The sequence below is a fragment of the Aythya ferina genome (genome assembly GCF_964211825.1).
Source record: "Aythya ferina genome assembly, chromosome: 30".
In the NCBI taxonomy this organism is placed as follows: domain Eukaryota; kingdom Metazoa; phylum Chordata; class Aves; order Anseriformes; family Anatidae; genus Aythya; species Aythya ferina.
In genome coordinates, this window is record NC_140327.1 from 1,014,483 (window position 1) to 1,030,087 (window position 15,605).

Sequence of the window (15,605 nt, forward strand, 5' to 3'; positions counted from 1 at the left end):
TTCTTTTCCAGAGGAAAAAGATACAAGACTGGGTGAGTCTCTCTTCCTCCCCCCAACTGAAGGAATTGGGGGTCTTTGGTTTGTAGCAGTCATTGTTGAGAAACTGACTCCTCTCATCGATGCATTGCTTTTCTATTTTCTTTGTAGATGAAAAAGCTGCAGAGCTCGGTAAGTTTCACTCTCCAAACAGAAAAAAACAATGAAAAAAAAAGGCATCATAGTGAGAGGTATGGAATCAGAAACTGTGCCTCCTTCTCATGTTTTCCTTTTCCCTTTCATTTGTAGAGAAACAAGCTGCAGAGCTGGGTAAGTCTCCCAGTGTTCAGACCCAAGGGCAACACCAAGGTGATGTGCAGGGGAGGGTGGGCAGCTGGGACAGAGCAGCCCAGGGCTGGCCCCTCACCCTGCCCACACACACTGGGCACCAGCCGTGGGCTGTGACCAGCTCTCCCCTCTCCTTCCAGCATGGAGAAGGTTTCTGATGTCTCATAATAGAGGTACGTGTGCATTGGGTTGCCCTCTGAGTTGCTTCTCCTTCCATTGTTGAAGCATGTTCAGGAGCCAAGAGGTGCCCCATCTCCTGCCCCATGGGGCAGCTCCTGGCCCCGAGCCGGGGAAAGCCTGCCCAGGGCTGAGCTCTGCCCCTGATGGCCTGGCTCCTTCTGTCCCTGCAGTGAAGGTGACCCTGGATCCGGACACGGCTCATCCCGGGCTTGTTGTGTCTCACGACAAAAGCAGTGTGAGACGGGAGAGTGAATGGCAGCAGGTTCCTGACACACCAGAGAGATTTAACTGTTGGTGCTGCGTGCTGGGCCGTGAGGAGTTCAGAGAGGGGAGGCACTGCTGGTTGGTGGAGGTGGAGGGAGAACGGCTAAAGTATTCAGGGTGGGCTGTGGGGGTTTCCAGGACCTCTGTGGAGAGAAAGAAATGGATCAACAGGAGCCCTGAAGAAGGAATCTGGGCTGTGCAGTACGATGAAGGACAGCTCATGTCTCTCACATCTCCTCCCACTTCCTTGTCCCTGTTTCCTATCCCCACGAGGATCTGGGTCTGTCTGGACTGTACCCAGGGGCAGGTGTCTTTTATCAACGCTGACAATGGGGTCGAGATCTTCGCTTTCACAGCAGCCTCCTTCAATGGGGAAAGCATCCGCCCCTGGTTCTGGCTATGGACTCAGGGAATTCAGCTGTGCCTGAGGGACAGCAACCCCCAGACCCTGTTCCCAGCACTGGTGGGCTCCTGCCCTTCTCCAGACACTCCTGCATCACCTCTTCTTCATCCTGCAGGAGCAGCAGAGGAATAAGGGGCAGTGGGGCCAAGGGCTCTCTTGTGTTCCTCCCTGCTGCTGGAGGAGGGCTGGGATGCTGCAAGCAGGGACCAGGCCCCTTGCAGCCCCTGGGCTCTGCCCTGCACGCGGCTCCTGTGCTGGGACACAAGCCCTGCTGGCACCTACGGCTCTCACCCTGCCTCTGAGCCCCAGCGGGCAGCACAGGGGCTGCAGCAGCTCTCCACGCTCCTCTCCCCTCTGCTTGCACTGCTTGCAGACCCCAGGGCAAGGGATGTGGTCACCGTGTGCTGCCGGCCACTGCAGGCCACCTTTGGCTCCTAGTTTGGGGTTGATCCTTGCTCTGTGCCTGGTGCTGAGCATGAGCAGCCTGTGGGGGCTCTGTGTTCCCTCCTCTGGAGCACATCTATGCAAGATGCAGCAGCAGGACTGTGTCAAATAAAGTTTTTCACAGGAAGATGGAGTCTGGCAGTGGCATTTCCTGGGTGCTTTGTGTCCTGAGGCCTTGCTGCCTGGGAAGGCGTCTTGCAGCAGAGCATCTCCTCACACGCCTTGCCCTGCACAGCCTTCACCGTCCTCGTGGCCCTCTCTTGGAGGCTCTCGCACATTTTCACAGCCTTTGTCTGCTGCGGTGCCCACAGCTGCACGCAGTGCTCGAGGCAAGGCCGCAGCAGGCCGAGCAGAGCGGGACCATCCCTTCCCTCGGCCGGCCAGCAGTGCCGTGCCTGAGGCACCCCATGGCACGCTTGGCCCTTTGGGGTCCCATGCCATCTCCCCCATACACCCACTCTTCTTTGTGAGACACCATAAGTGTGTGTGAGCCTCTGCTCTATGCCCAGAACACTGCAGAGACACCAGCGGGGCTTGTGGAGCATCTTTATTGTCAGCACCACGGCATCAGGTCTGAGATGGGGCCAACCAGGAGCCACCTGTGCCAGGAGGTGTCCCTCTGGGGGTCCTCAGATGCTGCCTGGGGAAGGGGGGGACACACAGGGTGAGAGATGGGGTGATTCGCCCCTTACCAATGGGGATTCGGGACGGGGACAGCGTTACCTGCGGGGTAGTTGTCTCCAGGGAGGGGAGTGTAACCTGCAGGGGGGAGAAGAGGAGTGAGCAGAGTCCTCGTCGCCCTTGACCATGGCCCCGGCTCTCCCCGGACACTCACCCGGGGCGGGAGGCCTGGCCCTGAAGCGGTAGACGCCGGCGAGAAATAAGCCAAGTCCCAGCACCATCAGCACGGTGGCCACCGCCACCAGTATCGTCACCTCCGGCATAAGTCCAGGACCTGCGGGGACACGGCTGGGTTAGTGGCAGCAAGGAGCCAAGACCGCCGGCCTCCAGGTGCGGTCCTGCACCTCTCCACTCACTCCAGTCCTCCAGGAGAGGCTCCTGCAGGCTGATGTGCTGCACCGAGCACGTGTAGGTGTCGCCTGCCACCGGGGCCACCAGCAGGGACACCTGCGTCTGGTAGCTCCAGTCGCTGTTGGGGATGGCGGAGATGGGGTTGTAGTCGTCGGGCTCCACGATGTCCCCGTTGTGCAGCCAGATGACGGTCACCTCGGGGGGGTAGAAGCACCAGATGTGACAGCTGAGGCGGACAGGCACACGGGCGTTCCCCGTCTCCGTGGGGTTGATGCGGACTTGGGGCTGTGCTGGAGCAGGGATGGAGATGGGGTCAGTGGTGGGTGAGCCCCTTTTCCCTGCCCTGTGCAACGTCCCCACGCAATGTTCCATGCAACACTCCTGTGCAACACTCCCGTGCAAAACTCTAGGCATTGTCCCTTGCGATGTCCCGTGCGACATCCCCATGCAATGCCCTGTGCAACACCCCTGTGCCACACCCTGCAAGAGGCATTGCTCTGTGCAACATCCTCTTGCAAAGGGCAATGCAATGCGCTGTGCAGTGCTCCGTGCAACATCCCCCTGTGACGTCCTCATGCAGAGTGCTCTGCGACACCCCCATGCAATGCCGGTGCAACATCTTGCCAAGGTGATCAGCTCCAGGGCAAACTCTTTCTGCAGCAGAGCAGGGGATCGGACAGGCAGGACTATATTTTTCCAGCATCAAGCCCACTTGTGGGAGCTGCCAGGACCCAACAACCGTTGCCAGGGAGGCTAACAAAGCGTTGGCAGAGCCAGCAGGGCCCCATCTCAGGCCGTTCAAAAGTAGACCCTGGGGAGCGCAATGACCATGAATGCAGCAACCGAGGTGGGCAAACAGGGCATGGTGCATCAGAAGGCAGAGGCAGGCAGTTCACACAGGCAGGGTGAGCAGGGAGGGCAGAGCTTTCCCCCCCCCCCGCCCTTACGAACAACTCCTCTAACGGTGGTCTACTTCTAGCTAGGCTCCAATGGTCTCCACCAGGCACAGTGCTCTCTCTAGCAAGTCTGTGCACACCCAGACTGACTGCCCGCTCAAAAATGCACCAGTTCAGGTCTCTGGATGCAGGGAGCGTCTGAGCCTCTTGCTGCCATCTGCAGGAGGCAGAGAGACTGTGTGTGCGTGAGGTGCGAGCAGGTCGATGACCTGGTCCGCGTGGTGGCAGAACTCAAGGAGGAGGTGGAGAGGTTGAGGGCTATCAGGGAGTGTGAGCGGGAGACAGAGTGGTGGGGCAACTCCCTGTGGGGCCTGAAGGAGAGGTAGCGGGGTGAGACACCCGAAATGGGGGTGGACCCCCTCCCCTGTCGCTGTCGGGCAGAGGGAGGGGACGTAGGAGTTGAGGAGGAATGGAGACAGGTCCCTGCTCGACATCGCAGGCGATGCCACCCCCTGCCAGCCCCACCTTCCCAGGTGCCCTTACTCAACAGGTTTGAGGCCCTGGAGCTTGAGAGACTGGTAGCTGAGGAAGAGGTAGAAAGTGTAGCCAGGAGGATGCCTACGGTGAGGAAGTCGACTCCACACCTCAGGTCTGCTATCCTCTTTTGATAGGCCAGGCTGGCAATGCTGACATTGAAGAGAGAAGCCTGAAGGCTCTCAAACAGGACGTTAGGGGACTGGGGCGGTTAGCGGATGGAGCGGGAGTACAGGTGGAGCAAATCTCCGCACTGCACCCCATGGAGGGCCCCCACAGGAGCAGGCCCCAGGCCAGAGCCACAGCCCATGGAGAGGAGCCCACACAGGATCAGGATCACTGGGGAGAGCTGCCACCCATCGGGGGACCCAGATTGGAACAGTTTCCTCCTGACAGATGTACCCCATACTACAGACCTATAGAGTAGCAGTTGTTGGAGAACTGCTGACTTGGCTGAAGGTGGAGAGGCCTTGCAGAGAGATCTGGACAGACTGGAGAGCTGGGCAATCTCCAACTGCATGAAATTTAACAAAGGTAAGTGCCAGGTCCTGCACCTGGGACACAGCAACCCTGGCTATACGTGCAGACTGGGGGATGAGACACTGGAGAGCAGCCCTGCAGAGGGGGATCTGGGGGTTGTGGTTGACAGCAAGATGAACATCAGCCAGCAGTGTGCACTAGCAGCCAGGAGGGCCAAACGTATCCTGGGGTGCATCGAGCACGGCATTGCTAGTCAGTCGAGGGAGATGAGTGTCCCACTCTACTCTACGCTGGGCAGCCTCACCTCGAGGACTCTGTGCAGTTCTGGGCACCACAGTACAAGAAGGACATGAAACTATTGGAGAGTGTCCAGAGAAGGGCCACAGAGATGGTAAAGGGCCTTGAGGGGAAGATGTATGCCTTCAGCCAGATCTCTTCGTACTCTGGGATGAATCCCATCAGGCCCTATAGTCTTGTATGCATTCATCTGGAGCAGCAAAACCCACACAAATTCAGGGTTTGTTTGGACTTTATCGTTCCTGCAGTCACTGTCCTTTAGCACAGGGCATCTGGAGTCCCACAGCCCAGCATCAGTGTTGAAGACAAAGGCAAAGAAAGCAGTAAACATCTCTGTGAATGACCTTGTCTGACCATCCCCATCAAGTAACAGACCAATGCTTTCTCTCATCCTACTTTTGCTGTTAAGATAGTTTAAGGAAAAAAAAAAAAAAAAAAAAAAGCATTTTATTTCCCTTCACAGTACTGTCCAGATTCAACTCAAATTGAGCTTTGGCCATATGAATTTTCTCCCTACAAAAGCAAAAAGTACCTCTGTAGTCTTTCCATGTTGACTGACTTCCCTTCCAGCAAACAGGAACTTTCCTTATCCACCTAAGCTCTAGAAGAAGGTCCCTGCCCATCTGAGCCAACCTTCTGCCACGGCTGCTTTACTGGAGCCGGGAGCGGCACTGGCATTTTGCCTTCAGCACCCTGGGCAAAGGGTGGCAGCTCTGGGCTCGGCACCCAGCTGTGCCTTGTTCCCTACAGCCTCCAATCCTGCTCAGCTCTTCACTGCCATCTCTCCACATTTTCCCATTGCTCACAGTTTGATTCCTTCTGGCATGCATGGAGATGAATGACCTTAGCCAGTGGCTTTCCCTGGAGGTCTGGAGAGGCCCCCACTGGGGACAGGGAACTCGTGCTTGCTAAAGGGCACCCAGCTGCAATGGGATGGTGGTGCCAGCCCTGCAGAGCTCCCCAGACATTGCCCCAGGGGCAGAGCTGCTCCAGGAGGGTTATTGCAGCCAGAAACTGGTCAAAGGTTGGGAAAGTTGTGTGTAGCCTTGTACTTTCTGCAGCTCTGCTGGGTGCCGTGAGGGAGATCTATCTTGGCTTGGAGAAGAACCCCTGGGGGGCCACCTGCCCCCTGGGGGACCTCTCTCTCAGATGGGGCTCCCCTGGGGCTGTGGCTGCCCTCGCCTCACCGGCCATGCCAGGGATCTCCTGATTTCCCTCGTCACTCTGCTCCTCCTCCGGCTGGGCTCAGGTAGGATCCTGCGGGGCTGCTGGGGGCTCTCCCCACTGTGCATGCAGACTTGCTGCTGTGGGGCAGGGGAGCGGCTGTGGGACAGCGGGGACCGAGCCCAAAGCTCGCCCATGCTGGGTTTCACTTTCCCTTTGGTTCTTTCACGCAATATGGCTGCTGCCTTGCCTGCCCTTTCTGTGTCTCCTTCACCCGCCCAAATGCTGCAGAGAGGGCTCCCACTCCCAGCACACCTCCTTCTCCTGCACGTCCTCCCTCTCCCTCTCCTGTTTCCCCGGTCATATCCCATGGGACACAGGGGACGCAGCACGCACCAACTCACGCATCAACTCACGTCCTTTGTCACTCACTGACCCTAAATTTACGATGCCAAAATCTTACCTCCTCTCTGTGCCCTTCTCCATTGCCCAGTGTGAGAAACATCTCAAATAATTTTCTTCAGACAGGATCTTCTCTGAAGCTATTTTATTCACGATTGCAACGGTCCTGCCAATCAGGAGCACATTTTAGTAAACAAATCCTAGCCTTTTATTCCCTATTACCCGACGCCTGATCACCTCCCCTGTTTCCTCATTGGATGAGTACTACAGGTTCACAAGCTACTCGACGCTCCTCTAAACCATACATGTGCAATTTTTCTTTTTTTTTTTTCAACCCTTTAATTTATCCTTTCTTATGTTTTGAGAACTTGTGATCTTTGTTCTCCTGCTCGCACACTGCTCATCCTGTTTTTCTAAAGCTTCTACCTTATTTTGGAACAGTGAGGCCTTCTACGGTCCACTTATCTCCTTAGCATTTCTCCTTATTATGACTACACAATTACCTTGGAATACAGAAAAATAATTCCCTACTGCAAAAATAGACCTTTGTTTCTCACAGTTCCCCCCTCTTCTTTTCTTACTCCTATTGTTGTTTTTGCACTTCTTCACATACCGCACTCTGAAGTTTTTCCAACATTAAGGTGCTGTATTTTTTTTCGCATGTCACAGGGCATGATAGATATACAATGCCATTATTTTACAATACCAACAAATAGTTGTTGGAGCCAATTCTATTCAGCCAATAACAAAATTAGTTTCTCCCAAATATTTCTAAATCCCAAGGAAGTGTCATCTTGAGTTACTCTATGTAGGATCTTGTGGTTTTTTGTTTGTTTGTTTGCTTGTTTTGGTTTGGTTTTGGTTTTCCCAAATAATTTTTTAGATCAGTGAAATTCATCCCATTTGATCTACATATATACAGAAACTAGTATTAATTACAGGGCATGTTCCTCTTATGAGGTTATTCATAAATCTAATATTATTTGATTCTAGAGTACTATTTTTGCAAACTTTATCTTATTTTCTAGATCTTCAATATTTTTACAATATTTTTGTGTTTTGAGATGTTTACAATAGCTTTTTTAAATTCACTCACCCTTAACCAAAGTAAAAAACACCTTGCAAAACTGTAAAATGCTAGAGAGTTTTACTAAGGGATTATCTGGAGTCCACTTAATTCTGCATGTGGTCTCAAGGGGGCTTTGGCTTTGTGGGTCTTAAATAATAGTTACATTTGGAATTATTGCCTTCAGGGTGCAAGCTCCCTTCCATCCTAGGGGCAACACCTTCCTAGCTTTATTGCCATATAGCCAATACCACCCCTTGCCATTCAGGACAGGCCATCTGCTTACAGGATTCTCATGTTGCATCTGGTGTACATTATGCATATTAGCATTCCCGTGGTTACCATAGCTGGTACAGTACGGATGATTCCCTACTTCATGGATATTTCCACACACAGGGGCAGTACTATTGCCCCCTGAGTTTCTATCAATATTGTTTAAAAGGCACCTTTGGTAACACAGTATATTGTAGCCAGGGTTACGTGTAGGGAACTCAACTTCAAAATCTATTCCTTCCCAGGACTGTGTATGATCTGTCCTTTTTAGAAATCTAGAGATTCCAGACACAGTTGCTGCTGGAAATAGTAATCAGGGACAAGGCCTTTCCAGTCTTTCTAGGCATCTGGGTGCAAATCCAACAATTATTTCAAGATGGAACTCAAGAGATGTTCTGGATTAATTGGGAATGCTGATTTTTCCCTCCATCCTATCACTAATCCATTGAGAATAGGTATTACTAAGATAAACTCAAAATACATCATTACTATGTATATATACACACCCCTAAAATAATAAAGAAATAATAAGTAAGAAAAACAATAGAAATCACATACTAATAAGGATTCTTCTGGTGGGGATTAAATGCCCTCCTTTCTCCTACTTCCAGGGAGTGTTCCCTGGAAACACTCCAATTCTGTGTGATTCAATCCCTCTTACTCATTAATTCATTACAAATTCTTCTAAGGAGAAGTTAAGGATTTACAATAAATAGTTTCAACAGTTTTAACCTGAAAAGTCTTCGTTAATGCAGTCTCTCTGGTATCAGAGTTAACTGATGCTTTTACCCAGATATGAGTCCACCCTTTCTCAGCTGTTCTTACTGTCATTTCAATAGTCAGGAGCACTTGGAACAGTCCATCCCACTCAGGTTGCAGTTTCAGTTCTCTCCATATTCACATCAGAACCCAAGCTCCTTCTCAAAATGGTTGGATCAGAGCTTCCAGGGGTGGGGTTTGAGCAAACAGTCCACGGCTCCTTGGAGATGAAAAGAGGATGACAGCCCGAGTACATAGTTCTTAAGAAAAGCATCTTTTGTCTCAAATTGAGGTAATTCGTTCCCTTTGTCCATGTACAGCAATCCAAATAATATTTCATATGGTGAAACTCCCACATCATTTCTTGGTGCAGTTTGAATTCGGAGAAGTGCCAAAGGTAAGCACTTCTTTTGGGGAAGCTGAGTTTCCAGAACTTAGTCAATTGCTTCTTTACTGCCTAATCTGTTCCACCCTTCCAGAAGAAGAAGGATGCCAAGGAGTGTGAAATTCCCAGTTAATTCCTACAGTCCACGTTAGCCCTTGCAATATTTCTGACATAAAGTGATTTCCTTGATCAGAGTCAATATTTTCAACAATTCCATACCTGGGAGTTATTTGTTCCAGAATTACTTTAGTTACTATGTTCGCAGTAGCAGATACTGAAGGGAAAGCTTCCACCCACCCTGACAAATGATCTACCAAGACTAGTAAGTATTTAAATCTACCTACTTTAAGGAGTTCTGTAAAATCCTCCTGTACATTTTGGAAGCATTGAATTCCTGGTTCTTGCCCTCTTCAGGCTGACTGTTTTAAATTCCTATTTCCCTTTTGACATACTACGTAACTCCTGCGTACTTGTTCAGCCAGAGTATATGTATTCCTACACATACTTATTTCCATAGCACAGCGTCACACGTTGCTTGAATTCCCCAATGACATTCTTGATATAAAACAGTTAATATTTGCCTCAATACCACTTTATTCAGCATTTCGCTCCCATCAGGGAGTATCTGTTTTCCTTTGGACTTCGTGACACCTAATTACTTAAAAACCTCTTTCTCTTAAAACGGTTTAGTTTGGGGTAGCTCAACAATTCCCTGAATCCTCTCTGGATTTATTTTTCATTCCCCCTCAGACACTAGATGCCCTAAATATTTGACTTCTCTTTCTACAAATTTTAATTTATTTTCCAATACTTTCAAGCCCTATTTTCCCAGAAAGTTGAATAGCTTGTTAGGGGCATCCTTCAACTGTTTTCTCCTGTCCCGACAATAAAAGATCATCCACATAACACCTCCTTTGGAGGTTGGAATTACTCCAAAATTTCTTCTAGAACTTGCCCAAATAAATTGGTGACCCTGTAAAACCATGAGGTAAAATTGTCTCTCTGTATTGCTGCTTCTGCCCCATTTCAGAGTCTTTCTACTCAAAGGCAAATATATCTTTGCTCTCAGGGTCTGAGAGCACCCCATTAATAATACCGTTATTCCAGTCTAACAATTTACTATTTGAATGCCCAATTTCATGATCAAATTCTTTCCCAACAAGTTAGTCCCTGCCTCGGGTGCATACAATAATTGCAGTGGTAGCCCCTGTGAAAAGAATTCAGCAGCTGCCCCATGTTAGATAAGGGCCAGTTTCAGCCGGCTCCAAAGGGGCTTCCTCTGCCCAGAGCCAAGCCATGACAATGCAGTTTAAATCTCTATAAGAGCACACCCAAGAAAAGGGAAAAAAACCCTGCAGCACAACAGCAGCTGGGAGAGTGAGGAGTGAGAAACCTCGCTGCAGAAACCAAGGTCAGTGCAGAGGAGGGGGAGTGCAGTACAGAGGTGCTTGTCTCCACTCAGCTGGGTGCTGTGAGGGACCTCTGTCTTTTGCAGGAGCTCTCTTGAAGAAGAACCCTTCGGGGACCGCCTGCCCCCTGAGGGACCTCCATCTGAGATGGGGCTCCCCTGGGGCTGCGGCTACCCCAGCCTCACCGGCCATGCCAGGGGCCTCCTGACTTCCCTCGTCACTCTGCTTCTCCTCCGGCTGGGCTCAGGTAGGATCCTGTGGGGTTGCTGGGGGCTCTCCCTCCTGTGCATGCAGACTTCATGCTGTGGGACAGGGGGACCTGAGCCCACAGCTCGCCCGCGCTGGGTTTCACTTTCACTTTCACTTTGGTTCTTTCACACAATATTGCGGCCGCCTTTGCTGCCCTTTCTGTGTCTCCTTCACCCGCCCGAATGCTGCAGAGAGGGCTCCCACTCCCAGCACACCTCCTTCTCCTGCACGTCCTCCCTCTCACTCTCCTATTTCCCTGCTGGTTTCCCATGGGACACGGGGGATGCAGCACGCACCAACTCACGCACAGCTCGCCCTTTGACACTCACTTCCCCCAAATTTACAATGGCAAAATCTCACCTCTTCTTTGTGCCTTTCTCCATTGCCCAACCCAGCTCAGAGTGGTGGGACCAGGCCACTCTGTCACTGCCACCGTGGGGCAGGATGTCGTGCTGCCCTGCCACTTGTCCCCTCATCGCGATGCTCGCACCTTGGAGGTCAGGTGGATCCGGGACAGCATCTCTGAGACAGTGCACCACTACCACAATGGAGAGGACCTGTACGGGGAGCAGATGGAGGCATATGCCGGGAGGACAGAGCTGGCCAGAGATGGTCTCTCTGCTGGAAGCCTGGAATTGCGAATCACAGGACTGAGACCCTCTGATGATGGCCAGTATTTCTGCACTGTGAAAAATGCTGATGTTTATGATGAAGCAACACTGGATCTGGAGGTGTCAGGTTTGTGGCTCGGGCAATACACCGGGAATTCCAGGGGAGATTTTACGTTGTTTTTTCCTGTCTCAACTATTAAACACCATGGAATATGGACATGGTAATGGACGTAGTATTTGGGAAGACAGATCCGTAGAGAGGATATAGTTGTTAGTTTTCACTGGTGTCTATGCAGACCATTCCCATGATGGTTTAAGGGCACTGGGCACAGGCTGCTGAGCAGCCCCTTCATCTGTGCCTATGATGCTACCAAACACAGTGCCTGGAGCAGGGAAGAGACCTCTGAGCAGCTGGACCTCTTTCAGGTTTTGCTTTTCATGCTGGGGAGACCTGAGACATTGTCTGGAAGTCTCGGGGCTTCTTGAACCAGCACGGCTTAGTGCAGAGATGCTACCTGGAGGTGCTGGATCTCAACAGGTGTTTTCTGTGTGATTTGGGTACACTGGCTTTGTGCAGTCCTGCTCTCTGGATCTGGCACCTGCCGGGGTGGTTTTGGGGTGAGGTTGAATGTGTGGAGTGCCTGGTCCCTGAGCCCCTGGGGCTGTTGTTGTGATAAGCTGTGTCTGGCATGGGAGCAGATGGGGTCTTTGCGTTGGGACTCAATCCCTCCCCAAGTCAAGCATCAGCCATGCGCTCTTCCCCCAGCCACAGGCACTGACCCCCACATCTCCCTGGGGGGCTACGAGGACGGAGGAGTCCAGGTGCTGTGTCGATTGGCCGGCTGGTACCCGCTGCCACAGCTGCTGTGGAGGGATGCTCGCGGGCAGCACCTGCCCTCGGTCTCCCAAACACATTCCCAGGACCAGGAGGGGCTCTTTGAAATCGAAGGCGCCGTCATCGTAACTGGGAGTGTTGAAGGGCCCTTGTCCTGTGTGGTCAGGAGCAGCCGCCTCCACCAGGAGAAGGAATTTTCCCTGCACATCGCAGGTACAAATGGAACAGCCAGGGTGAGATGTTCCTGGCCCCTGCACTTGTCCTGACCCAGGAGAAGTCTGGGTCTTGCTCTTCCACCCACGGGCATGGAAACGCAGCCCTTTTCCTGGTGCCTTTCTCAGCTCCCTTCTTCCACAACGCCCAGCCCTGGAAGGTGGCTCTGGCTCTGGTCCTCGTGCTTTTGACTGTGTCCATTGGCCTCGGTGTTTATCTCTTTCGAAAGCAAGGTAAGCTGGCAGCGCAGGGATGGAGCGGAGGGAGGTGTTCTGCAGGGACCCGCGTGGGTCTGGAGCGGGGCTGAGCCCTGGCCCAGGGACGTGGGTAGGAGGAGGAAGGGGATGTTCTCCTGAGGATCCCAAAGGCCTTAGGATGGTCTTGGGTGGGAGGCCAGGGAGCATGGCTGCAGCGTGGGGCTGGTGGCAAGGCGCAGCTCCCCTCCACATGTTCCCACCCAGCAACCAAGCTGCTCTGCTCACCACCTGTTCCTCCGCCTTTGCTTTTCAGCGGCACAGAGCCGAGAGCTGGGTGAGTCCTTGCAGTCCCTGCCCCCAGCCCCTGGAGAAGTGGTGTCTGTGTGGGAGGGCCTGGTCTGGGTGGGCTCTGGGGGCTTGTGTGCTGGTGGCTCAGGGGTGCTGGAGGAGCAGCTGGAGCCTGGGGTGGGAGTGGGGAGTGCTGGGGCTGGGGCTGCCCTGGGCACGGGACACGGCCGGGATGGCTGAAAGGAATAGGGATCAAGGTGGGGACGGGGAGCGAGATGCGGGGCTGCCCCGCTCAGCACTGGTGCTTTCAGGAGACAGACATTCTCCAACAATCCTTTATTCACTTCCGTAATGTCTTCAGTGGCACAAAGATAAAAGTTGCACAATGTCTGTCCTTATGATTCTGCTTACAAGAGCATTGTACAAAGCTGGACCACAATTACTATTTCTTTAGTCCCACCTCTGAGCAAGGCAGTGTTTTTCCCTGTCATGGGATGTATTCAGGGTCTACCACGGGCTAAGCAACTCTCCCCTCATGCATTACTTTCATACCCATCATACATTACTTTCGCTTTCCTTTTCAGAGAAACAAGCTGCAGCGCTGGGTAAGTCTCACTCTCCAAACAGAAAAAACAACAAAAAAATGTCATCATAGTGAGAGGTATGGAATCAGAAACTGTGCCTTCTTCTCATATTTTCCTTTTCTCTTTCATTTGTAGAGAAACAAGCTGCAGAGCTGGGTAAGTCTCCCGGTGCTGAAGCCCAAGGGCAACACCAAAGCGATGTGCAGGGGAGGGTGGGCAGCTGGGACAGAGCACCCCAGGGCTGACCCCTCACCCTGCCCACACCCACTGGGTACCAGCTGTGGGCTGTGACCAGCTCTCCCCTCTCCTTACAGCATGGAGAAAGTTTCTGCTGCCTCACAATACAGGTAGCTGTGCACTGGGTTGCCCTCTGCAGTGCTCCTCCTGCCCCTGGTGGGGCATGTTCAGGAGCCAAGAGGTGCCCCATCTCCTCCATGTGGGGCAGCTCCTGTCCCCGAGCTGGGGAAAGCCTGCCCAGGGCTGAGCTCTGCCCCTGATGGCCTGGCTCCTTCTGTCCCTGCAGTGAAGGTGACCCTGGATCCAGACACGGCTCATCCCCGGCTTGTTGTGGCTCCGGACAACTGCAGTGTGAGACGGCAAACTGAATTGCAGCAGGTGCCTGACACACCAGAGAGATTTAACTATTGGTGCTGCGTGCTGGGCCGTGAAGGGTTCAGAGAGGGGAGGCACTGCTGGTTGGTGGAAGTGGAAGGAGAGTGGCTAAAGGATACTTGGTGGGCTGTGGGGGTGGCCAGGGCATCTGTGGAGAGAAAGAAGTGGATCAACAGGAGCCCTAAAGAAGGGATCTGGGCTGTGCAGTACTATGAGGGGCAGCTCGAGTCTCTCACATCTCCTCGCACCTCCTTGTCCCTGTCCCCTGTCCCCACGAGGATCTGGGTCTGTCTGGACTGTACCCAGGGGCAGGTGTCTTTCATCAGTGCTGACAATGGGGTCCAGATCTTCACTTTCACAGAAGCCTCTTTCAATGGGGAGAGAATCCACCCCTGGTTCTGCATGGAGACACGGGGAATTCAGCTGTGCCTGAGGGACAGCACACCCCAGAACCCGTCCACAGCCCTGGGGGACTCCTACCCTTCTTCAGACACTCCTCAAACACCTCTCCTTGATCCTGCAGGAGCAGCAGAGGAATGAGGGGCAGTGAGGCCAGGGGCTACCCCGTGTTCCTCCCTGCTGCTGGAGGAGGGCTGGGATGCTGCAAGCAGGGACCAGGCCCCTTGCAGCCCCTGGGCTCTGCCCTGCACGTGGCTCCTGTGCTGGGCACAAGCCCTGCTGGCACCCACGGGTCTCTCCCTGCCTCTGAGCCCCAGCGGGCAGCACAGGGGCTGCAGCAGCTCTCCACACTCCTCTCCCCTCTGCTTGCACTGCTTGCAGACCCCAGGGCAAGGGATGTGGTCACTGTGTGCTGCCAGCCATTGCAGGCCACCTTTGCCTCCTAGTTCGGGGTTAATCCTTGTTCTGTGCCTGGTGCTGAACATGAGCAGCCTGTGGGGGCTCTTCGTTCCCTCCTCTGGAGCACATCAAGGCCCAGCAACAGCAGGACTGTGGCAAATAAAGTTTTGTACAGGAAGATGGAGTCTCGCAGTGGCATTTCTTGGTTGCTTTCTGTCCTGAGGCTTTGCTGCCTGGGAAGGTGTCTTGCAGCAGACCTCTCCTTGGTGTTGGTCCTGGGAGTCAGAGCTAGGAGGAACCAAAGCGCCAACTACACATTGGTTCTCCATCTGTTCACTGGCACCCCCTTGTCCCAGCTGGGTCATTGCCATGCCCTGAGCTAGACAGGGTAATGACCCAGCTGGGACAAGCGGATCCCCAAGAGCTTCCATCCTCCCATCACAAAGGCTCAGTTGAGGCTCTGCCTGCAGGGGGGGCCTCACCAGCTTTTTGAAGTCCTCCTAGCAGAGGCAGCAGGTGGCGTCAACCTTAAAGCTGTCCGTCAGGTCCTTTCAAGCCACCTCCATGTCCCGTATTTCCCTTCCACCACCCAAGTTGTTCCCGTGGCTGTTTTATTTTCCACTGCTCAGGGCAGGGTTCAGCCAGAGACGGGCTTGCAGGAGCCATGGGGCCACCCCAGCTTCACCAACCCTCAGCAATCAGTAACAATCCTGCACTCCCAGAAAACCAGTGCCACTTTTTGCACCTTGTTTAAAAGCAAGCAGGGAAACAAGCTGACATTCTCGAGCCAAATTCATTGTGGTGTGTTTTAAACATCTCAGCATTAAAATCAGGAGCAGACACAGTGCAGAAACAGGGGAAGGAAATGCGTTTGGAAGACACTGCATCCGACAGAAGCAGGTGATC

The 15,605-nt window shown here is 53.0% G+C and overlaps 4 protein-coding genes across 10 annotated transcripts in view; 3 read left to right on the plus strand and 1 right to left on the minus strand.

The window, feature by feature from the left end:
- Window positions 1–1,748, plus strand: part of LOC311425252 (butyrophilin subfamily 1 member A1-like) — a 36,386-nt gene extending 34,638 nt beyond the window's left edge. For all 3 annotated transcript variants that reach the window (XM_084500900.1, XM_084500901.1, XM_084500902.1), the window contains 3 exons: window positions 286–306; window positions 465–497; window positions 675–1,748. In XM_084500900.1, the coding sequence (XP_084357026.1) occupies window positions 286–306; window positions 465–497; window positions 675–1,303 (683 nt within the window). In that variant the 3' untranslated portion in view covers window positions 1,304–1,748. The remainder of the gene's footprint in view (window positions 1–285; window positions 307–464; window positions 498–674) is intronic.
- Window positions 1–15,605, plus strand: part of LOC311425253 (butyrophilin subfamily 1 member A1-like) — a 35,806-nt gene that overhangs the window by 10,583 nt on the left and 9,618 nt on the right. Inside the window, exon 4 of one of the 3 annotated variants that reach the window (XM_084500903.1) lies at window positions 11,939–12,220. The exons of 1 other annotated variant lie outside the window; for it this stretch is intronic. In XM_084500903.1, the coding sequence (XP_084357029.1) occupies window positions 11,939–12,220 (282 nt within the window). Of the gene's footprint in view, window positions 1–5,388; window positions 6,104–11,938; window positions 12,221–15,605 lie in introns of those variants that run through there. One more of the 3 variants, XM_084500905.1, reaches the window with a different exon arrangement.
- On the minus strand, window positions 2,148–6,637 carry LOC311425258 (HLA class II histocompatibility antigen, DM beta chain-like). Of its 3 annotated transcripts, none has more exons than XM_084500918.1 (7): window positions 6,482–6,637; window positions 4,862–4,957; window positions 3,684–3,760; window positions 2,653–2,937; window positions 2,451–2,570; window positions 2,339–2,374; window positions 2,148–2,255 (listed from the first exon to the last, which is right to left on the minus strand). In XM_084500918.1, exons 1-7 carry the CDS (start codon window positions 6,502–6,504, stop codon window positions 2,245–2,247), a joined length of 648 nt encoding a protein of 215 aa, XP_084357044.1. In that variant the 5' UTR covers window positions 6,505–6,637; the 3' UTR covers window positions 2,148–2,244. The 3 variants fall into 3 exon arrangements, with proteins under 3 accessions (XP_084357044.1, XP_084357043.1, XP_084357045.1); XM_084500917.1 differs by having other exon boundaries at window positions 2,148–2,251; window positions 6,482–6,601; XM_084500919.1 differs by lacking the exon at window positions 4,862–4,957 and having other exon boundaries at window positions 2,148–2,251; window positions 6,482–6,599.
- On the plus strand, window positions 10,959–14,877 carry LOC311425255 (butyrophilin subfamily 1 member A1-like). Its single transcript, XM_084500913.1, has 3 exons — window positions 10,959–11,299; window positions 13,604–13,636; window positions 13,813–14,877. The coding sequence occupies exons 1-3, from the start codon at window positions 11,134–11,136 to the stop codon at window positions 14,439–14,441; spliced, it is 828 nt and encodes a 275-aa protein (XP_084357039.1). The 5' UTR covers window positions 10,959–11,133; the 3' UTR covers window positions 14,442–14,877.

Coding starts and splice junctions, on each gene's coding strand:
- LOC311425258 (XM_084500917.1), bottom strand. CDS start 6,504: ATGGAGAAGGGCACAGAGAGGAG. Junction 2,571..2,652: donor GCCTCTCCTGGAGGACTGGA/GTGAGTGGAGAG, acceptor GTGTCCCCGCAG/GTCCTGGACTTATGCCGGAG. Junction 2,252..2,338: donor TGGAGACAACTACCCCGCAG/GTAACGCTGTCC, acceptor TTCCCCAGGCAG/CATCTGAGGACCCCCAGAGG.
- LOC311425255 (XM_084500913.1), top strand. CDS start 11,134: ATGGAGGCATATGCCGGGAGGACAGAGCTGGCCAGAGATGGTCTCTCT. Junction 11,300..13,603: donor ACTGGATCTGGAGGTGTCAG/GTTTGTGGCTCG, acceptor CTCTCCTTACAG/CATGGAGAAAGTTTCTGCTG. Junction 13,637..13,812: donor TCTGCTGCCTCACAATACAG/GTAGCTGTGCAC, acceptor CTGTCCCTGCAG/TGAAGGTGACCCTGGATCCA.